This window comes from Hypanus sabinus, chromosome 7, assembly GCF_030144855.1.
Source record: "Hypanus sabinus isolate sHypSab1 chromosome 7, sHypSab1.hap1, whole genome shotgun sequence".
In the NCBI taxonomy this organism is placed as follows: Eukaryota; Metazoa; Chordata; class Chondrichthyes; order Myliobatiformes; family Dasyatidae; genus Hypanus; species Hypanus sabinus.
Window position 1 is genome coordinate 74,807,559 of NC_082712.1, and position 24,670 is coordinate 74,832,228.

At 37.7% G+C, this 24,670-nt stretch overlaps 1 protein-coding gene across 5 annotated transcripts in view; it reads right to left on the reverse strand.

Moving 5' to 3' along the window:
• Nucleotides 1-24,670, reverse strand: part of cntln (centlein, centrosomal protein) — a 515,524-nt gene that overhangs the window by 398,239 nt on the left and 92,615 nt on the right. For all 5 annotated transcript variants that reach the window (XM_059974898.1, XM_059974895.1, XM_059974896.1 and 2 more), the window contains 2 exons: nucleotides 13,381-13,515; nucleotides 12,447-12,617 (listed from right to left, as the gene is read on the reverse strand). In XM_059974898.1, coding sequence (XP_059830881.1) covers nucleotides 12,447-12,617; nucleotides 13,381-13,515 — 306 coding nt within the window. The remainder of the gene's footprint in view (nucleotides 1-12,446; nucleotides 12,618-13,380; nucleotides 13,516-24,670) is intronic.

Below are 24,670 nucleotides of genomic sequence, written 5' to 3' on the forward strand. Positions count from 1 at the left end.
AAGCACAATTTAAGACATGTGGATGAATACAATAACTGCACTCATTTACTCAATATTTGATAGGGTTACATTTAATCAAATGTGTTGTAACACACTGCTGCTCCAACCTGTAAAATTGGCACATTGTCAGACACAGGCTCAATCTTCTAGTCGTAACTGCACTCTTCAGAGAAGGTGTTAAGAGGAAATCAGACATCCCCTCACAAAGAGGAGGAAAATAAATCAGGTATTTCAAAAATTCCACTCCTGCAACTCTTGGAGCTAGCTCAAAGCAATACTGCCAGACTTTCTTGCTATGACTTATTATCCAGTCAACTATTGTTAAGTGCATACAATACTATTTTTTTAAGGCCCAATCAAAGGTTAGACTTTAATAAATGCTGACAATGACCATATTCTTATTTGAATTTTGTGTGTTTAGGCTATTATTTCACGAGAACAACAAGCACAAAATGCTGTCGGTACTCAGCATGCTGGGCAGTATTTACAAAGAAGAATGAACAGTTGACTTTTCAGGCCGAGACCCCTCATCAGAACTAGAAAGAAAGGAGGAAAAAACCATAATAAGGTGGTGGGGGAAGGGGAAGGAGTTTAAGCTGGCAGGCGATAGGTGATGGAGGGAGGGGAAGATGGGTGTGGGGGGTAGTTGAAGTGAGAACCTGGGAGGTGATAGGTGAAAAAGGTGCAAGCCTGAAGGAGAAACCTGATAGGAGAGGAACAGTTGACCATGGGAGAAAGGGAAAGAGTGACAACAGGGGGTGGTGATGGGCAGGTGAGAAGGGGTAAGAGGGGAGCCAAAATAAAATGGGAAAAAAAGAGAGAAGGGTGAAAGTGTGGTGGTGGGGGGGGGGAATTATCAGAAGTTAGAAAAATCAGTCTTCTTGCTATCAAGTTGGCAACAACCTGAATGTGGCTTCAACATGCCAGTACAGGAGGCCACATGTGGCATGTTGGAATGGAAATAGGAATTAAGATCGAAATGGGTGGCCACTAGAAAATTCCATCTTTTGTGGTGGGAGGAGCAAAGGTGTTAGATGAAGCATTCCCCCAATCTACATCAGGTCTTCCAATGTACAAGATTCAGGGTTTACTACCCTGAAGACTGCATTACAACATTAATTTGTTCAACTTCCTTAACATAATCTAGGACCTTCTTAATAAAAGATGTTTAGATAGTGCAGAATTTGTTAGGTGCATCCAGGAGGGTATCTTAAAATTGTTATGTAGATAGCCCAACAAGAGGAGGGGCTGCACTGGATCTAGTGTTGGGTAGTGAGTCTGCCCAGGTGAGCAACCTTTCAGTGAGTGAGCAGTTAGGGAACAGTGACCAAAACTCCGTAAGTCTTGAGGTAGCTATAGATAAGGATAGATTTGGACCTTCTAGGAGAGTATCAAGTTAGAGCAGGGCAAATTACAAGAGCATTAGGCAGGAATTAGGGAGACTTAATTGGAACAGCTGTTTTTGGGCAAGTCCACACCCAACATGTGGAGGGTACTTAAAGACCAAATGCACTAAGTACAGGACAGGCATGTTCTAGTCAGAAGGAAAGACAAGGATGGCAAAGTAAGAGAACCTAGAATATCAAAAGTGATGATAAATTTAGTCAAGAAGAAAAGCGAGAAGCATATAAATCTCAGGAAGCTAGAATCAAACAGAGGTCTTGAACATTATTAAAAAAACCATAAAAGAATTCAAGAAAGGAATTAGGAAAGCCAGGAGGGAGTCACGGAAAGTCATTGGCAAGTACGACTAAAGAGAATACCAGGGTATTCTATACGTACATCAGGAGCAAGACAGAACTCAGGAAGAAATTAGGAAAGCCAGGAGGGGGCAAAAGAAGATGTAGGACCACAAGGATAAATGGATAAATTTGTTTGCATGCAGAGGTTGTGGGTGAGGTCTTTATTGAGTACTATATTTCAGTATTTAAAAAGGAGGATGAGGAAGATCAGGTAATAAGTGCATTGATATGCTAGGGAATTTCGAAATAAAATACGAGGTTGTGTTGGGTCTCTTAAAAAACATTCAGGTGGATCAGTCCCCAGGGCCAGATGGGGTATAACCCAGGTTATTAAGAGAGGCAAGTGAATACATTGCTGAAGCCTTGACCATATGTCCTCTCTAGTCACAGGTGAGGGACTGAGGACTGACAGGTAGCTAATGTTGCTCCATTACTCAAGAAGGGAACCAGAGATAATCCTGGAAACTACAGACCAGTGAGTCTCACGTCAGTGTTAGGGAAGTTACTGTAGAGAACTCTAAGGGATAGGATTTATGAGGATTTGTAAAACAAAGGCCAAACTAACAAGAGCCAGTATTGCTTTCTGCGGGCAAGTTATATTTTAGTAAAATAACAACAGTCGGGCATTGTCTACATAGATTTTAGTAAGGTGCTTGACAATGTCCATCATGGGAAGCTTATCCAGAAGATTAAGATACATGGGATCGATGGTGACATGGCTGCTTGAATTCAGAACTGGCTTGCCTGTGGAAGACAGAAAGTAGTGGTCGAAGTGACTTATTCCAGCTGGAGAACTGTAATTAGTGGTATTCCAGAGATCTGTACAGGGACCTCTGCTCTTTGTTATGTATATAAATGACCTGGATGAAAATGGTGGGTTGGTAAGTTTGCCAAAGATTGGTAGTGTTGTGGTTAGTGTACAAAACTGGCAAAGGACATAACAGGATATGGATCAATTGAAGATGTGGGCGGAGAAAGGGCAAATGGAATTTAATGCAATCAAATGTCAAGTGTTGCACTTTGGTAGGTCAAATGTAAAGAGACAGTACACTGTTAAGGGTAAGAACCTTAACAATGCTGAGGAGCAGAGGGTCCTTGGGGTGCATGTTTATAGCTCCCTGAAAGTGGTTACAGGTTGATAAGGTGGTTTAAAAGGAAGATAGCATGCCTGCCTTTATTAGTCGAGACATCGAGTTCAAAACTCGGGAAGTTCTGTTACAGCTTTATAAAACTCTAGTTAGGCTACATCTGGAGTACCACATGCAGTTCTGGTTTAGGCACTGGAATGGGTGCAGAAGAGATTTACCAAGATGCTGCTTGGATTAAAGGGCATGTGCTATTATGAGGCTGATTAAACTTGTGTTGTTTTCTCTGGAGTGGCAGAGGCTGAGGGGAGATCTAATGGAGGTTTATCAAATTATGAGGAATGGAGGTTTAACAGATTATGAGAGGCATAGATAGAGCAGACAGACAGTATCTTTTCCCAGGATTGAAATGTCTAAAACCAGAAGGCATGTATTGAAGGAAAGAGGGGGTCATTTCAAAGGAGATGTGAGGGGCAAGTTTTTTTTACATTGAGTGGTGGGATGCCTGGGATGGTGGTAGAAGCAAATACATTAGAGACCCTGAAAAGACATTTTGATAGGCACATGAATGCGGGGAAAATAAAAGGGTATGGATATTGCATAGGCAGAGGGGATTAGTTTAGTTGGCCATTTGATTACTAATTTATTTGGTTTAGCATAAAATAGTGAGTCAAAGGGCTGGTTCCTGTACTGTATCTTTCTATATTCTATTGCTATATTATCAATTGCTTGTTTAGTATCAGTAAAATAATTCCTATTACATGCAATCCTTAATGTCTATGCCATCATCTTATGATAATTATAGAATTCTGTTGCATGCTAATCAGATCACTTAAGCAGATCTGTGCAATCATTTATAAAATAAATATTCTGCTCAAATTGAAATGCCTGCACAAAAAGTGTTAACTTACAAAAGGCTTTTTATCAAAGCTCCATGCACAAGGCTATTAATTAAACTCAAAACTGCGTGGATTCAGGGTGAAACCTCAGAATGGATCAAGAAGTTGAAGGACAGGAACAGCATGCACACATAAGAGAAGTTATGTCAGAGTGGGATGGGGTGCCTCAGGGCTTGAAGCCTGGATCACAACAGTTTCTAGCTTACATCAATGTTCATAGTACAGCAACTCAAACTGCAGATCATACCAACTGGCAGAGAACAATCAATTGGAAAAGGCAGGTCAGAAATAAAATGAAATGGATTATATTTGTAAATGAACAGAACAACAAGACATAAAATTTAATGCATACAAGAAAACTATGCTGGTGAAGGGAACGAATGAAATGCAAATTCCTGGAATGCTAGTGAAATAACCACAGATAAAACTAAAATGCTTCCTTGCATACACAACACTAAATATGTCTAACTAATACAGAGCTTAATTAAGATATGCATTATTTATTGGCATTGAATTTTCCTAATGCAGACAACTCAAAGCAACATCCAAATCCATATGCTGATCAACAGCATTGTTGCTCAATATTGCACATTCTACATAAAGTAAATACAAAGCTCAAATTTGTGGGCCTTAGTGAAGAGAGAAGAATAGAGTATGAATTACTTCCTAGCATGTAAAGAGTTGTAACAACTTTTCAGAAAACTTTTTTTTGGCTCGTGGAGCTCTTTGTTTTCTATTTGATGTTATCACTTAAAGTCATGGTAACACTTATTGTGCTAATGCAAAATAAAATGGACCAAAACTGAATTAAGCTGTAATGGCTATGAAAACGCTTTAAAATCTATCGATTTACACCAGATTTTAGCTAAAACTGAAACACAGGGCCCTAAGGCTCCCACTGCCTGAAATCCTCCTGTCTAAAGTACACTTCCTGGAAAATAAAATTGAAGACCTCATTGGAGGATTGCAGTACAAGAGAGACATCAAGGATTGCTGTGCAAGGTACTTCACAGAGACATTGCACAGCTCCAGCACTCCAGGCACAGCACTTCAGCCTGAGGGTTTCACCTTCCACCACATGGACTGGAGAGCAACACAAGGAAGACAGAAGAGGTAGCATTTGCTTCATGATTAACTCACAGGCAATCTGTTCACAGTCCTGCTCCCCCAACCTGGAATATCTGGCGGTCAAATGGCCACTATTCTATCTGCCAAAGGATTTTTTCACTATCACCTGAGATGCAGAGTACATTCTATCCCTAGTAGATATCAGGCTGGCACTGGCGAAGATGGACACAATAATGAGCAGTCACAAGACAGCACACTTTGATGCCTTCCCAATCCACTGAAACCTACTGGAATCAGAAGGTTGGGAGCTCCCCTTCTAACAATAGAACACCTTTCAACAGGGTGAACCCTTACAAGGCGTCAGACCCAGATGGTGTACCAGGTAGGGGACTGAAAACCTTTGCCACCATCTGGCTGGAGTGTTCAAGGACACCTTCAATCTCTCACAGCAGCAGTCAGGGATTCTCAGCTGCTTCAAAAGTTCAATCATAATGGTGCCCAAAAAAGGGCATGGGAATCAGACTGCCTGGAGAGATAGTGGAGTGATTGCAAAGAAAGATGTTGTCAAATCTGTATACAAAGTCAGGAATCAAAAGGTCGAGCACAGTGGAACTAATATTCTGAGCTGCATATATTTCAGTGAAAGTAGTACTGTAAGAAAGGTGGATGACCTTAAACAATGGATCAGCGCATGGAATTGTGACATTGTAGCCATTAGTGAGAATTGGTAGCAGGAGGGACAGGACCGGCAGCTCAGTGTTCCAGGATTCCATTATCTTAGATGTGATAGATTGGGATGGATTACCAGTCAGGGAACCTGTCACAACAGTTTTCAGTCAGGTCAGACTGGACAGCTCAACTAATGTAGAACCGAGGAGGAATAAGAAAGGAATGACCACATTAATAGGATTATAATACAGACTACCCAACAATCTGCGGGATTTAGAGCAGCAAATCTGTGGAGAGATTGCAGACTGCTACAAGAAACATAAGGTTGTGATAATAGATGATTTTAACTTTCCACATGTTGACTGGGACTCCCACACTGTAAAACGGCTAGATGGAATAGACTTCATCAAAGTTTCCTTAATCAGTACATAAAAGTCCCAACTAGAGAGTGCAATATTAGATCTCCTATTAAGGAATGAGACAGAGCAGGTGACAGAAGTTTGTGTAGGGGAACACTTTGGATCATAATGCCAATAGTTTCAAGGTAATTATCAAAAAGGATAGGTCTGGTACTTGGGTTGAGATTGTAATTTGGAGAAAGGCCAATTTTGATATCATCAGAAAAACTGGGAAGTGTGGATTGGGACAAGTTGTTTTCTGGACAAGATGTGCATAGCACATATAGGCAGGAAGGAGCAAATGAGGTACTTAAGGAGTACAGTATAACAAAATGTAAGACAACACCCAAGGAGGAAATCAGGATGCCAAGAGAAGATATCAGGTTGTTCTATCATACAAGGTGAAGGAGAAGCCCAAGGACTTCTACAGATATATTAAGAGCAAAAGGATAGGAAAAAAAATTGCTTCTCAAGGAGAAAATTGGTTTTCTGTAAGATGAGAGTAGCAATTTCACACTTGGAGCCAAAAGAGATGGGGAAGATGTTAAATGTACTTCTGTATGTACCAGGGAGATGGGCAGAGTCTATAGATACAAGGCAATGCAGCATTGAGATCATGGAACCTACACAGATTATGGAGAAGGAGGTGTTTGCTGTCTTGAGGCAAATTAGGGTAGACTACTCGCCCTCTAAATCATGCTTAGTCTCATCCACTCAGGGCAGTAGTGCACAATGGATCTGAATTCCTATGAATGCGCAATGTATTTGAATTATTATATATGATAATAAGATTCTTAAGCATATGTTGTTGCAGGGATAGTCCATGTACCATTGCAGAGAGTGATGAAGAGGGAGCAATGGATAGAGAGAGAAGACAGAGAGAAAATTACAGTGCCTATAAAAAAGTTTTCCTGTTTCATTGTTTTACAACATTGAATCGCAATAGATCTAATTTGGAGTTTGACACTGAACAACAGAATAGACTCTTTTGAGGCAAGATGAAAGCAAATCTCTAAAATCGGTCTAAATTTATTACAATTATTAAACACAAAATAATTGATTACACAATTACTTACCTAAGTCAGTATTTAGCAGATGCACCTTTGGCAGAAATTACAGCCTTGAGTCTGTGTGGATAGGTCTCTGTCAGTTTTGCACATCTGGATGCTACAATTTTTCCCCATTCTTCTTTATAACACTGCTGAAGCTTTGCCAGATTGCATGGGGATCGTGAGTGAACAGCCCTTTTCAAATCCAGCCACAAATTCTCAATTGGATTGAGGTCTGAACTCTGACTTGGCCACTCCAGGACATTAACTTTATTGTTTTTAAACCATTCCTGCATTGCTTTGGTTTATGCTTGGGATCATTGTCTTGCTGGAAAACAAATCCTCTCCCAAGTCACAGTTTTCTTGCAGACTGCACCAACTTTTCCTCCAGAATTTCCTTGTATTTTGCTGCATTAATTTTACCCTCTACCTTCACAAGCCTTCCAGGGCCTGATGCAGTGCCAAACATAGCGTTTAAGTCTGATGGCCATAAAGGTCAATTTTGGTTTCATCAGACTATAGAACCTTCTTTCAGCTGACTTCAGAGTCTCACACATGTCATCTGGGCAAACTCTAGCTGAGATTTCATGAGAGTTTTTTTTCCAACAGTGGTTTTCTCATTGCCCCTCTCCCATAAAGCTGCGACTAGTGAAGCATCCAGGCAACAGTTGTTGTATGCACAGTCTCTCCAATCTCAGCCACTGAAGCTTGTAACTCCTCCAGAGTTGTCATAGGTCTTCTGGTGGCCTCCCTCACTCATCCCCTTCTTACATAGTAAATCCATTTTTGAGAATGACCTGCTTGAAGCAGATTTACAGCTGTACCAGATTCTTGACATTTCTTGATGATTGACTTAACTGTACTCCAGGGGATATTCAATGACTTGGAAATTTTCTTGTATCTATCTGACTTGTGCTTTTTCAATAACCTTTTTGTGGAGTTGCTTGTAGTTTCTTTTGTCTTCACAGTGCAGTTTTTGCCAGGATACTGACTCACCAGCAGTTCGACCTTCCAGATACAGGTGTATTTTTACAACAATTAATTGAAACATCTTGACTGCACACAGGTGATCTCCACTGACTAAGTATGTGACTTCTAAAACCAATTGGCTGCACCAGTGATGACTGGGTGTGTCATATTAAAGGAGTTGAATACTTAAGCAATCAATTATTTTGTGTTTTATATTTGTAATTAATTTGGATTACTTTGTAGAGATTTGTTTTCACTTAGACATGAAAGAGTCTTTTTCTGTTGAACAGCATCAAAAAAAAGCCAAAGTAAACTCACTGTGATTCAATGTTGTAAAACAACAAAATTTGAAAACTTCTAAGGGGGTGAATAAATTTTAGAAGCACTGTAAACATTAAATATGGAAACACAGGAGTTTATGCAAATGATAGAAATCTTCAGTATTACTGAGTACTGGAGAAGGGTCTCTGCTCAAAACATCAAATGTTCATTTCCCTCCATAAATGCTGCCTCACCTGCTGAGTTCCTTCAGCATTTTATGTAGGTTGGTTAAGTGCTAAATACCTTTAGGAATATGACACTAAAACAGAGGGGGGAAAGTACAAAGGGAAAATAACAATTACTGAATTGCATTTCTCAACTTTTTTGTCAAAATGATTACATGAATAAAATAATTAGTGTGATACTCATATTTCTCACATGATCAGTGATGACAACATAGCTAAATAGCCTCCTTCAGCACAATCTGTTTCAATGATCATGTTACATTTTCCTGCTTTGAAGTAGTATTTGAACAAAAACAAAAGATACACAACCAACTACTACTGGCAATATGTATTTGTTTATGATTTATATTTTGCACACTGTCCATCACGTGTGAACTATCAACTGGCCAAGAATGCACTACTATGAACAATAAAATAAAACTACAATATAGTAATCTCATCAGCACGAGAGAGTTGATATACACTAGGAATTCTCAACCTTTTCTATGCCATGGACCCCTACCATTAACCAAGGGATCTGTGGATCCCAGGTTGGGAACCCCTGGCATACACAGAAGGATGTAAACAGAGTCTCTCTTAATGCCTCTCTTGAACTATAACATAATATAATAACGCAAGAAAGCATCCATATCCAAGGTCAAAAGGGTTCTGAAAACAGTGAGAAATATATCTGAGATTCATTAATTAGGTCTGTTCACTGCTCTATTTTAAATCCCCTTTGCATAAATCCAAACTAAAAGTTCAGCCCAAGCTCCTATACATCAACATTGAAGAATAGACATCTAAACTACCTCTTGAAGATACTATAATTGTCTGCTGATCCTTTGACTAGCTTTATAAAAGCTCATGAGCTAAATGAAAATTAGGGCATATATTTCTGTAACTACACAGTAGGCCAGATAGCATCTAAACAAAGAGCACATGAAACAAATCTAACACTGCCTCTCATCTTAACTGGTGCATTATCTTCTGAGTATTTGCACATTTCTTCTGTCAGTTATTTTATACTCCAGTATGGTTGAAAAATTCACCATTTAATCTTCAAATTAAAAAAAAAGATAGTAACAAAAACACTGGCAGTATTATACGAAGCACTTAACAACACATTGCTCTGCGACGACACTGGTGCCAAGCTGCTTGGGTCCTAGTGCCCTTCCCTTGGACAACATTGGTGGTGTGGAGAGGGGAAGGCTTGCAACTTGGGCAACTGCCTGTTTCCCATACAACCCTGCCCAGGCCTGCGCCCTGGAAACCTTCCAAGGTGCAAATCCATGGTCTCACGAGACTAACGGATGCCTATTATATGAAGACAACAAGGAAGATAGTCCAAGATGGAAAATAATCACCAGTTGGAAAAAAAATAAACTGGCTTTCAATTTTGGGGAAAAAATAATACAAGTGTAATATTTTTAAATATTTCTCTTTCTGTTCTATTACATTTAAACAACAGCTGCCTTTTGACTATAAGAACAAAATAATTGAACAGTATTAAAAATTATAAAAATATATTTTGGGGTTACTAGGAATAAAAGGAACAAAAGTCAAAATAAAGATAATTATGTTAATTAAAACCACATGTGAATATCAGAAATATAATTTGAACAAGAATGTGACTTGCCCTAACATACAAAGCAAAACTGGGCAGCTATGGAAAAATAAAGCTAAATTAAAATTGCAGCAGGAAAAAAATTGGCAATCATGAATCCAAGGTTATAGATTTCATTTTAGAACACAAGCTACTGTTGCACTTGACATTCGAACCTTAATCTCATTATCTCAAGGAGGACCTCACTCCTATAGCCTTTCTTGCAAAGAGTAGGAAGACAATTAGCAATCATGCAGTAATATCTGCTCATATAAGAGAACACAAATGAAGGAATACACCTAATGCAGGAAAACAAATTTTCTGCTGATGCTGGACCAGCACTCGTTCTCCACTAAAATGGAAAACTATATACCATCTCCCGAGGACATACTCATGTGTTAATTGTATGCATAGCTAAGTGCAAAGTAATTATACGGGTATATATGGGGGATCAAAACAAATAAAATAAAGTTGCAGAGCTGCAGAGAATTAAGGATGGAATGGGGCAGATAGGATTTCTCTATTGCAAGCTGGCATTGACCCAATGGGTGAAATGGCCACCTTCAGTGCAAAAATGAGTAACTCACTCCAACAGAGAAAAAAAAAATTCCTAGTGTATCCACGTTATTGCTTCACAAATTCAACTTTGGTTTAATTGCATGGCCAGTGTGTAAACATGCAAGGTACATGTATGTCAAAGAAAATAGAAACAAAGAGACAATTCAAGCTTGATCTTTTTAATCTATTCAATTCTGTTTGACTTGCATGTCATTTACCTTCACCTAACTTAGTTCTAATACTCATACTTTCAGTTCCCTTTTATGTGAAATGCTTCCTGACTTTATCCATGCACTGTATAGCTCAAATTTTATGTCTCCTTATTCAAGATTCCATGCAGCAGAGGAAATTATTAAGCTCCATCAGACTCTACCAAATCCTTATATGATCTTTAATGCCTGAATTACAACAGCCAAAGGAATATAAATCTATTCAATGCAACTTAAACTCACAGTTGAACCCTTTAATTCAGGTAAATCTGCATATCATTCTTTCCTATGTTAATCCTGTGTCGTGCCCACAATTAAATACAGTATTCTAAACAGGGCCTAAAGAATACTATATATAGCTTTGAAATAACTCAAACCCTCTTATATTCCTTCCATCTTGGTCATTCTGTCCAGAATTCAAGATTGTTAATTGTCATTCTTCAATACATGAGTGTGTAAAGGAGAACAAAATGATTGTTACTCCAAATCTGATGTAGCATGAAGAACACAATAAGAAAATTAAAACTACACAATAAATATACAGTAAATATAAAAGCAATAGTATAAAATGCTATGTTCAATACAATATACACAGGCTGATTGTATGTACTGTACATAAAGTGACACTTGAGGTTGTGGATATGGTGGTGTTGGGGAATGGGTGGTGGGTTAATGGGCAGAGGTGTAAATCAGCCTGATGGCCTGGGGGAAGTTGCTGTTTTTGAGTCTAGTTGTTGGTGTGGATGCTGCATAGCCTTTCCTTATGGGAGTGGGATAAACCGTCCATAAGCTGGGTGGGTGGGATCCTTCATGATATTGCTGGCCTTTTCCCAGTAAATGACAGTATATATGTCTCTGATAGGAGTAGACTGGTGTCACTGATGCTTTGTACAGTTTTTATTACTCATTGTAGAACACTCCTATCCATCTCAGTGCAGTTTCGTACTACACAGTGATGCAGACTGTTAGGATGTACACTATATCTGTAGAGGGCTGTGAGTATTGATTGAATAGCTCAGTTTCCTTCAATCTCCTCAGAAAGTAGAGGTGTTGGTGAGCTTTCCAGACTGTGGAGGATGTATTCTGGGACCAAGAGAGATGTGCACTCCCAGGAGTTTGAAACAGCTTGGTTTCCCTACTGTGCTGCCAATGTCGAGAGCAGTGTGAGTGGTGCAAATTTTCCTGAAGTGCTATTCAGGATGAGGAAATAATGCAAAAGCAGCTTTGTTTCTTCATAACAACGGAGTATATTATTTAGTGCTCTTCATAAAGGTTGGAAAACTACAGAGAATACCATCTTTTAAACATTTGATCTAGTACTCTTTTAAGATTAAGCTTTGTGCATGTGAATTGTGGAGTTCAATCATATGGAAAGTCAAGACGAAAAGTTACAGAGCTGCATATTCCAGTAGCTTGAAAAGGTCTCTATTGCCTTAATAGTAATAATATTGTACAGAGATGAAATGATAATGGGACCATGTTATATTAACAATGAGACATGTGAGATTTCTAATATAATATTTTCAGTTGGTTTTCCACTTTACAGTATTAATTTTTTAAAAGCTATGGGTTTTAAGTGAATGAATTTAAATGAACACAAGGCCCATGGGGTACATTCCGCTATGTGACTTGTTATTAAAGAAAATTCCATGAAATCAATGCAGATGAAAGCATTTTGTGAAATCCTAGCCAAAAGCCCCGTCTCCTACCTTTACTTTGGAATCAATGTCAGACTTCTCTTCCTTCCACTGGGCTGCTTGCTTCTGCAGGTCATTTAGCAGGTTAGAACAGCGTATGCCTAATTCTTGCTTTTCCTCCTCAAGATTTTTTAGTAACAGGCTACTTTTCTCCACATTCTTCTGAACACGTTCCTTAGCATCCTGTACAAGTGCACAAAACAGGTCAACTAACAGCACGAGAATTAACAAGTGAATTTTTTTTTCTGGTTTTGCACACCCAGTAACCCAAGGTAATTGACATTTCAAATCACCTGTTGGCTCTCTTTTCCTGCAGGTAGACAGGACATAATTTTAATAAAATGACAGCTTTGATGAGAACACATTTAGAAAAGCCCACTAATTGATCAAACTGCCTTTGATGTTGTCCCCAGCTATTTTTGAGAGCCACAAAGACACAATTTTGCAGGCATTGGCGTTATCAATTAATAATGTAAGTCCCATCAGAATCTAATTAAGAGAAGCCACATCTTCACACTCTTACTTCATTGCTCCATTTCCATCATTAACTATTCATCTGGAAAGTTATAAGGGTAAGATTCTGAGCTTTTAAATGCTTTCTCAGAGTTTTGCACTCCATATAAAACCACAAAGCTTTAAAGTGCCTCAAGACCTTAGGCACTTTCTCTGTAAGCATGTCATTTTGAATGTCACAAAGCAGCTACAGCTTCAGTAAGCAGCACTACCTACCCAAATAAAGTCTAGACAAATCTGTAACAGAAACCGTTCTCAGGTCTTATTTTAAGATGAAAAATAATCAAGAATAAATTATATTAAACATTTTGGGGATATGCTGTGACATTGTTCATTGCTGTTGCCGTAAATAACCTTGGACGATGTTAATTGCAGGAGTTTAACAAAATTCTGCAACCTGCAATATAGTGGTTTGATATATTAACTAATGTACCTTATAATGCTGTTCCTTATTCTTTAGTTTTTCTTTTAACTCAGTCACTTCCTTCTGCATGGCTACAACATCGTCATCTACAGCAATTTTCCGCTGGATTAAGTTGCTGATTTCCTTCTGTTGGCATCTAACCTGCTGTTTGATGACATTAAAAAGAAAATATTAGTGTTTCAAAATGAAATCGGACTTCAATGACAGTCATGATATTACTCAAAAATTAATAATCAAATAAGCCTTCTCAAATCAGGTTTGCCTTGGGTAAATTGGCGCAATGCTTTGTTGATGCATTCATATGCAAATTGTCAAAGCAGAGAATTGAAGTTGTAAGGCCTGCATAAATAGAAACTTAAAATTGCGCTTTTAAGGAGATGACTTTATCCTGCAAGCAAAATCTGCACCTAACTGATATGATAAATACTAGTCACCGGCAGAGCTAAAATGAGTAAGTACATCACTAAAAAAAAGCATGTTTATCAATTACATAAGTATGCCTAAGAGATAAAAAAGTAATTATACGTAACCATTTCAATAAAGATGTATTTCATCTGCATCTGACATGTTTCAATGTTTCCCTTACATTCTACAAAAATATACATCAAAATATCTCACATTCATAAAACACCATTTTGCTCTTCCAGTTGAAAATTTTTTATGTATTTGTCTTATCCAAGACTCCCAAATGCAGATCTTAAAGTAATGCATAAACATTTATCATTTTAGTACAGGATAAGCCTAGGTTAGGTATTCCTGTGTTTGTTTTAAAACTAGCAATTGCTCAATTTAAACATGGCTGGTAGATTGGGTCAAAGAACACCAAAAACAACCAGTATTTACGATTTTTGTCACCAGCAAAATCCCTACTGTGCACAGAGAGAAGAATGGCACTAGCTATACACCATTATAGCTTAATTATCAATGGTGATCCTCAAATGCAAACACTGGACACTTGAACTGGCACAAGCGCCATCAGTAGTTGAAGGGTTATCAACTTGAAACATTTTAATTGCACTTGCTTTCTCCAGAATCTACTTACTCTCGAATAGTCTGTTTTCAGTTCCCAATGCAACTGAATTCCCGCAAAAAATTAATGCCTTCAGTATAGTATGATAAAAAGTACAACATAAAATAGTTGGAAATCATTTTAAAATATATTTTACAATTTTATTTTAATATATCAGCAATGGCTCAAGCCAGAGTCTGAAAATTCAGGCTCAATTCCCAGTCCAGAAATATGGACTTATAGAACAGTATTGAGGGATTACAACACTGCTTTTCTGATGAGACGTTAAACCAAAGCGTTCTCTGTCCTCCCAGAGGAATGTAAAAGATCCTAGGAAACTATTTCCATATGACTCTGTTATGATCCCATGACTATGTATATTTTTCTTGCCCACAAAAGCATTTAACTCCACATTGCAATTACATTTCAAAGAATATAATGATATAGCAACCTACAGTACACTATTCTATTAATGTCATAATGGCAGTTTAAAGGGCATTCACCTGAAGAGGAGCCTTAAAACAAATTCATGCAATAAAGGAGATTCCAATTCATTATATTATCTCTTTTGCATTAAGATACAATAAAAACAACATCCCAGAGCTTCCTTTTAATCCATATCAAATTAAAACTCATTAAAAACTTACGCAAATTCTAACCTGGTATCTGGATTTTTTTTAGGCTTTTGACTGTTTGCATTAAATACAATTGTTGCTTAACAAAACAAAATACGTATAGAGGACAAGCATGCTTCAATTCTGATTACTTCCTAATCCATCCAACGTAACACATAGGCTAAGGTTATTAACGCAATAGGTTTTTTCAAATGTTTACTTTGTGGCCTACAGCAAACCTCCCCTTTTCCAATGCCTCTCCTTTATTCTCCTTTCTCTTTGAACTCCGAAATCTTCAGCCAAATCCATATTCTGATAACCTGCTTGTGAGCCCAATTCTACCAGATACCTGAAGGTACCTAAAAGCACTCTTAGGTGATTCTTCCTCCTAATTCCAATTTGAAGCTCCATCAGGGATGCAAGTCATCATTCTGAACTCACAGGCCAAGTGACCATAAACAGAAATTATGCCCTACCACAACAAGTGAATAAGTACTGATCGGGAGTGCTCAGAAATGGGTGAGGATTGTTGGATTGATACTGACCAAAAAGAGAAAAAGCAGAAGTAAAAGAATACAACAATGCACATTAATTCCACATGGCACTCAATGTTGCTAATTGAATGTTCAAGTTATTATTTGGGGGATAAATAGATTTCAAGTACCAAGTCCATTATTTTTTAAAATATATTCAATATGTTACTTGACAACAGATCGGTCATGAAATTATTTTTCCTTTTTTGCAGTATAAATTTAAAGATTAGAATCAACCAAAAGCACTGAATACAAATATGATGACTGCCCACTCTGTTCTGTTCAACTTACAGTATATCAATTCTATACATTTCATGTAATTTACTCCATTCTTGGGCTCAGAGTTGAATAAATATCAAAGTGCAATATGCTCAATCCAGAAAGGGTTAAAGGGTATGCATTTCAAATAATGATTTATATTTGATTTTGATCTGCTAATTTGGAAAACACAATATTTTTGACATCTTTAAAACACCTATAAAAGATATAAAGTTGCCATTTATGAACATCATTAACTGCCATGGAGAAGAATTATTTAAAAGATTTTGAAAATGCTGGTTTTATCCCTCTTTGGATCAAATTTTGCAAGGTAATCTGGTGGGAGTTGAATACCGATTGACAATGTGAGTCAAAGATTTTGAAATGTAGATAATGAGGTAGGCATGTGATATTTTACAAACCCAGTAGACTTTTCTTGGATGATAAGGATTAAAAAGTTAAGAGATATAGGGGGGGAAAAAGCTTAGTGTTTGGAAGTTAGTGAGCACATCAACACATTTCTAATTAAAGAGTCTTGGGTGAAAAGGGAAGAACATTGTCAGAATACAACTGATATCTTGCACTACAAATCTATAAATTGAGCTACTTACATAAATCAAATTTTGAATAAAATTTCACTTAGAAAACTAAGGCAAGACAAATAATTTGCCTTAGGTAAGTATTTAATATGTACTTCCATAATCAGAAACTTATGTGGATAAATTTCAGTGCTTCACATAAAATGTAACCCAAAAATATTGTTTTAAAACAAATGATACACTAAGTGATGAATAAAACTAATTTGGACGCAATTAAATCATAAAGGCAGCATAAAATTTATGACCATGCTGTCCCCATAGATCAGTAACCTGGAACCTGCTCCCAGACTCAGATCAAAAGAACAAAAATACTTCACAAACCAGAGTGCAGAAGACAACAAAATGTGTAAATGAAAATATCAATAAATTATCAATAAATATAGAGAACATCACATGAAGAGTCCTTGAAAGTGAGTTCAATGGTTGTGGGAACACTCCAATGATCGAGCAAGTGAAGTTGAGTGAAGTTATCCCCTTTGGTTAAAGAGCCTGATGGCTGAGGAGTAGTAACTGTTCCTGAACCGGTAGTGTGAGTCCTGAGGCTCTTGTACCTTCTTCCTGATGGCAGCAGTGAAAAGAGCAAGCACTGGGTGTTGGGGATCCCTGATGATGGATGCTGCATTCCTACAACAGTGTTTCATGTAGATGTACTCAATAGTTCGGAGAGCTTTACCTGTGATGGTCTGGGCCAAATCCACTACTTTTTGTAGGATTTTGCACATACCATGCTGTGATGCAATACACCTTCCACTACACACCTGTAGAAATTCGTCAAAGTTTTAGATGTCATACCGAATCTCCACAAACTCCTCAGGAAGTAGTGGTGCTGCCATGCTTTCTTCATAATTACTGGGCCTAGGATAAGTCCTCTGAAATAACACCTAGGAATTTAAAGTTGCTAACCCTCTCCACTTCCGATCCTCCAATCAGGACTTTCCTTGTCCTGAAGTCTGTAATCAGTTCCTTGGTCCTGCTGATATTGAATGAGAAGTTGTTGATATGCTTCATCACCAACTTCTCAAAACACTCCATCACTGTGGATGTAAGTGCAGCGGTCTAGTATGTTGGGACCTCCGGGGCTACAAGTTTATGCTGATGGTAACTACGCAAGGTTTTCTTCAAACAACCCTAGTTAAAATCTCTATGATTTGAAATAATACTGGATTAACTGTTTCTTGTTTGGAGACAGCATCATGCAGTATTATGAGCACTTGATTATACTCAGTTGCTGGTGATATGTAAATTGCAATCAGGATTACAGAGCAGAACTTCCTAGATAAATAGAATGGACAGCACTTGACTGTTAGGTGTTCCAAGTCGGGAGAACATGAATTCGACAAAACCGCCAGGTTGGAGAACCAATGAGAGTTTATTATAAAACACACATCTCCTCCTTTTGCCTTCAGCAGTTCAGTCCATTCTATAAACCAAGAGGCCAGCAGGCTTGTTCGCCATATCTGGCATGCCCGGAAAAAACCATATTTCAATCAAGAATACAAATAGAGCAGTCTCTCAGTTGTCTCAGATTCAGCAGTCTTGCCCTCAGGTCCTCCTATGCTGATGGAGACCATGGAAGAGATGTTGTTGCCAATCTGAATTACCTCACTTTCAGCCACAGCAATTAAGTTTCGACTTCTTAAAGGCATCATGCCTGTCTCATCTGCTTAGTCCTTCAGTCAATCATGAGACATGAAGATCACTGAGTTAATTTAAAAGTCCATTGCTTATAGGGAAGTTACATACTGCAGACTACAGTGAAAGTTATTCAAAAGAGGTATATTTAAAAGAGATTTTGGAACAATTTTCTGTAGCCCACTGAGCGTTGCCGATGATCAGCAGCATCATCTTGCAACTCCAATAACTTAACCACTACTGATGTCAGACTCACTGGTTTATAATTTCCTGGCTTATTCTTAGACAATAGAATAACAATGGCTATTTTTCTATCCTCTGGCACCTCACCTGTGGCTTAGGATGTTTTAAATATTTCTAACATATTTAAGACCCCTGCAATTTCTGCACTTACCTCCCACAGGGTCCGAGGGAACATCCTGTCAGGCCCTGGTGATTTATCTACCCTAATTCGGCTGAAGACAACCTCTCCCTCTGTAATGTTTCTCGGGTCTCTGACCTCACTGCTGCTTTGCCTCACTTCTATAGACTATGTCTATCACCTGAATAAATACAGTTTGAAAAAAGAATCAGTTAAGGTCTCCCCCATCTCTTTCCATGTATAAATGGCCACTCTGATCTTCCAGAAGACAATTTTGTTCCTTGCTATCCTTTCACTCTTAATAAATCTGTAGAAGCCCTTAGGATTCTCCTTCAGTTTGCCTGCTAGAGCAATCTCATCTTCTTTTAGACCTCCTGATTTCCTTATTAAGAGTTCTCTTGCATTTCTAATACTCCAGTACCTCACTTACTTTCTTTTTCTTTTTCCAATATTTTTAATAAATTTCATATACACAAATACAGAATTCGTAAGAATACATTATAAATCAAAATAAGATAGCACAAAATGCACTATATATAAATCAAACTGATACAATCATGGTGTCCCATATTCATGACCAATCAAATGAAATAAATTGAATTATGAAATACAATAATACGGTTAATTATATTATTTTAAAAAATTTACACCCACTACCAAATCAAAGCTGGCTGGTAAAAAAAAAGAAAAAAAAAGTATTTAACATATAGTGTTTTATAATAATAGCCCAGATTTACATTTTAATAATAATAACAATTCAAAGATTTTTAAAATAGTTCAGAAAGAGTCCCCATAGCGTTTGGAAATTTTGGTTAGAGTCAGTAATCGAACAACAAATTTCTAAATTTCAACATGACATAATGTCGTATAACCATTGAGCACATATGGTGGGGGGGGGGGCAACCTCCTCCCATTTAAGCAAGATTGTCCTCCTAGCCATAAGAGAAATAAAAGCCAGTACCCGCAAATGAGAAGGCTCCAAAATTATAGATCTTTCCTCAACTATACCAAATAAGGCAGTCAAAGGACTGGGCTTAAAAATAACTTTTAAAAAGTACAGAAAAAGTTTGGAATACATCTTTCCAATATTTTTCAAGGCTCGAACATGACCAAAATATATGAATTAATGAAGCCTCTCCATTATTACATCAACACACACAAAATGCTGGTGGAGCACAGCAGGCCAGGCAGCATCTATAGGAAGAAGCCTGCTTACATTTTGAGCCAAGACCCTTCATCAGTCCTGACGAAGGGTCTCAGCCCGAAACGTCGTCAGTATTTCTTCCTACAGCTGCTGCCTGGCCTGCTGAGTTCCACCAGCATTTGGTGTGTGTTGATTGAATTTCCAGCATCTGCAGATTTCCTTGTGTTTGTATTTCTCTCCATTATTGCATCTGTCACAATAAGGAGATATATCTGCAAAAAAAACACAAGAGTTTGTCTTTAGACATATGAGCCCTATGTACCACTTTAAAGTGTAGGAGGGAATGATGAGCACATAATGATGAAGAATTAACCATTTTGAAAATAGTCCTCCAAGTCTTGTCAGATAATGAAGTCTGTAAATCCTTTTCCCAATGTTTTTTTAATTTTGTCTAAAGAAGCCATTCTCAATCCCAACAACAGACCATAAATACAAGATATTGAGTCATTATTAAAAGGTTTCAAATTAAAAATTACATCTATTATGTTCTTATCTGGGCTGATAGGAAATATATGTAGGTTAGATCTTTAAAAATCTCTACTCTGTAAATATCAAAAAAGTGGGTATTTGATAGGTTATATTTCACTGACAGCTGCTTGAAAGAAGAAAGAGTCCCTCCAACAAACAGATCCTGAAACTGTTTAATGCCTAATCAATCCCATTCTCTAAAAAGACAGATCAGTCGTAAATGGTTTAAAAAAAATTAGAAAAAATAGGACTAGAAAGAGCAGATCTCAATAAACCAAAATGTTTTCGAAACTGTAGCCAGATCCTCAGTGTGTTTAACCACCAAACTGTCAGTTAATGTATTTAAAGATAAAGGAAGAGAGGATCCAAGAAGAGAAATAATAGAAAATTTCATAACAGAGTTGGCTTCCAAAAAGACCCATTTGGACAATCCTCATGATTAATATAATATAACCAGAACGTAAGATTTCGTATGTTAATTGCCCAATAATATAACCTAAGATTGGGTGGAGCAAGACCTTCGTACTTTATAATTTTTTGAAAGTGGGCTTTATTTAATCAGGCTTTTCTGTTCTTCCATATACAGGAAGAAAGAATCGAAACTAAAGTTAAGTCACTTTTATTGTCATTTCGACCAAAGCTGCTATCTATAGTACATAATAAAAATGAGACAACATTTTTCAGGACCGTGGTATTACATGACGCAGTACAAAAACTAGACTGAACTACATAAAAAAAAAACACAACAACTACACTTGACTACAGACCTATCCAGGACCGCATAAAGTGCACAAAACAGTGCAGGCATTACAATAAATAATAAACAGGACAATAGGGCATTAAGGTGTCAGTCCAGGCTCTGGCTATTGAGGAGTCTGATAGCTTGGGGGAAGAAACTGTTACATAGTCTGGTCGTAAGAGCCTGAATGTTTCAGTCCCTCTTCCCAGACGGCAGCAGGGAGAAGAGTTTGTATGAGGGGTGTGTGGGGTCAATCATAATGTTGTTTGCTTTGCGGATGCAGCATGTTTAGTATAACTGTCCGTGATGGCAGGAAGAGAGACCCCGATGATCTGCTCAGCTGACCTCACTATCCGCTGCAGGGTCTTGCGATCAGAGATGGTTCAATTTCCAAACCAGGCAGTGATGCAGCTGCTCAGAATGCTCTCAATATAACCTCTGTAGAATGTAATGAGGATGAGGATGGGGGGGTGGGAGATGGACTTCGCAGAAAGTAGAGACGCTGCTGGGCTTTCTTTGCTATGGAGCTGGTGTTGAGGGACCAGGTGAGATTCTTCGCCAGGTCAACGCCAAGAAATCTGGTGCTCTTAACGATCTCTACCGAGGAGCCGTCAATGTTTAGCAGGGAGTGGTCGCTCCGTGCCCTCCTGAAGTCAACAACCATCTCTTCTGTTTTGTTCACATTCAGAGACAGGTTGTTGGCTCTGCACCAGTCCATTAGCTGCTGCACATCCTCTCTGTAAGCTGACTCGTCATTCTTGCTGATGAGACCCACCACAGTCGGCGAACTTGATGATGTGGTTCAAGCTGTGTGTTGCAGCACGGTCATGGGTCAGCACAGTGAACAGCAGTGGACTGAGCACGAAACCCTGAAGAGCCCCTGTGCCCAGTGTGATGGTGTTGGAGATGCTGCTCCCGATCCGGACTGACGAGGTCTCCCAGTCAAGAAGTCTAGGATCCAGTTGCAGAGGGAGGTGTTCAGGCCCAGTAGGCTCAGCTTTCCAATCAGTTTCTGAGGGATGATTGTGTTGAATGCTGAACTGAAGTCTGTGAACAGCATCCGAACGTACGTCTTTTTCGTCCAGGTGGGTTAGGGCCAGGTGGAGGGTGATGGCAATGGCGTCATCTGTTGAGCGGTTGGGATGGTACACAAACTGCAGGGGGGTCCAGTGAGGAGGTCAGCAGGGTCTTGATATGCCTCATGACGAGCATCTCAAAACACTTCATGATGATGGATGATGATGGAAGAATCAAAAAAAGACTGAGGAATAAAGCTGGTTACGGCTTGAAAAAAGTATATACATTTAGGTAAAATATTCATTTTAATAAAATTGATTCCACCAATCAAAGATAAAGAGAGAGGCAACCAATTTGAAAGTGTCTTTTTCACATGATTCATTAAGGTTAGAAAATTTTCTTTGAATACATCTTTATAGTTCATAGTGATTGTTACACCCAAATATGTAAACTGTTTTCTTACAATTTTTAAAAGGAAGGTTAATATCAGTTGGTATCAAATTATTTAAAGGAAACAATTCACTCTTACGTAAATTCAATTTATATCCTGAAAACTGACTAAAATTAGTCAGTAAAAGAAACAGAGGGTAAAGAAGTTGTAACATTAGATATAAAAAGCAATAGGTCATCAACATAAAGCAAGACTTTATGAATAGTACCTTTCCTTAAGATACCGGTGATAACTTTAGACGCTCGAAAGGCAATTGCTAAAGGTTCTAATACCAAATCAAAAACAAAGGACTCAACGGACATCTTTGTCTGGTTCCACGTTGGAGCTTAATTGGTTTAGAAATCTGAAAATTAGTAAGGACCCAAGCAGAGGGAGATAAATAAAGTAATTTAATCCAATAAATAAAATAGGGCCCAAAATTAAATTTTTCTAAGGTTTTAAATAAGTAATTCCATTCAACTCAATCAAAAGCCTTCTCCACATCCAGCGAAATCATACATTCCGATATTTCCTTAAATGCAGAATGCTTAACATTTAACAGTTGCAGTATATTAAAATGGGAATATCGATTTTTAATAAATCCTGTCTGATCATCAGATATTATAGAAGGTATAATATTTTTGAGTCTACAGGCCAGAACTTTAGATAGGATCTTAGCATCAACATTATGTAAAGAGATTGGTCTATATGACCAATTCAGTGGGATTGTTATTCTTTTTAAGAATAAGCGAAATGGAAGCTTCATAAAAAGACTGTGGCAACCTACCCACCTTGTAAGAATCATTAAGGATAGAACATAAATAAGGTATAAGCAATGAAGAAAAAGCCTTATAAATTTCTCCAGAGAATCTGTCAGGTCCTGGAGATTTCCCAGAATGCAATGAACGTTTAGCCTCAGTGATTTCCTCCTGAGAAATACAAGTAGGTTGATCTAACTGCTTTCAATTATCAACCGAAAGTCCAGGAATATTTAATTGGTCTAAAAAATTCTTCACTGCAGTATTATCTTTAACAGAATCAGAACTATACAATTCAGAATAAAATTCTCTAGAAGAGTCATTTATTTCAAAATGGTCAGTCATCATATCACCATTGGCTTTGCAAATTTCTTTAATTTGCCGTTTAGCTATAGAGGTCTTCAATTGATTAGCCAATAGTTTACAGGTTTTTTTCTCCATGTATATAGAATTGGATTCTATCTTTTAAAAGTTGGCTTTCAATTGGATACATTATAAGAAGATCACACTTAGTTTTAATTTCAATATGTCTTTTGTATAGTTCAGGGTCTGGTACCAAAGCATATTTCTGGTCTAATTGTTTTAATTGATTAATTAAATCAGTTCTCTCTTTATTAGCTTTTTTCTTAATATATGCAGTATAGGAGATAATTTGTCCTCTAATATATCCCTTAAGAGCGTCCTAAATGATAAGACTACAAGTCTCTTCCAATGCATTTTCTTCAAAAAGAGTAATTTGATTCTCCAGAAATCTGAGAAAGTCCTTATCAGGTAATAAAGTTAAATTAAAACCCCAGGATCTGTTCATATGAGTGAAACCAGGAAGATTTAAAGATAGAAATACAGGAGAATGGTTGGATAGAGCTATTTCTTTGTATTCAATGGATCGAACTAATCGAATCATTTGACTATCAATAAAAAATAATCAATCCTGGTATAGGAATGATGGACATGAGAGATGAATGAATACTCCCTTTCTGCTGGGTGAAAAAAATGCCAGACATCAACAACATCACACTATGCTAGAAAGGATTGAGTAAATAAAGCTGATTTATTTGGTGTGGCTGATTTAAGTGAAGAATGATCTAATACTGGATCTAGACAACAATTAAAATCTCTTCCCATCACTAAAGAATAAAAACTCAAATCTGGCAGGAATGAAGAGAAACGCTCAAAAAATCCTGGGTCATCCACATTGTGAGCTTACACATTAGCAAATACTATTAATTAACTAGTTTCCCTGACACTCTGACAAATCGCCCATTGGGGTCAGAGACAACTTTATGTTGAACAATAGAAATTGTACTATTTATAAAAATCGAGACCCCTCAAGATTTTGCTCTGAATGAATGATGAAATTGTAGACCCCTCCACTGATTAAAAAGGCATGCTTTGTCACAACCAAGTACATGCATTTCTTGTAGAAAAATAATGGGGGCCCTTAACTTTTAAGCAAAAGTTTTATTCCATTTCACAGGATGATTTAACCCTTTCACATTAAAACTAAGTAAATTAATATTTCAATCCATTATAAATTCTAATTAACAAAAGAATTGAAAGATCTGACCATAACTTATTAGAACCAGAGAACAAACCATAAAATAAGGTACTCAAACAGAAAATTTGGATGGTAGCCCTACTCAGCTTCCACCCCCTCTCCCCCTCCCAATGCCAAAA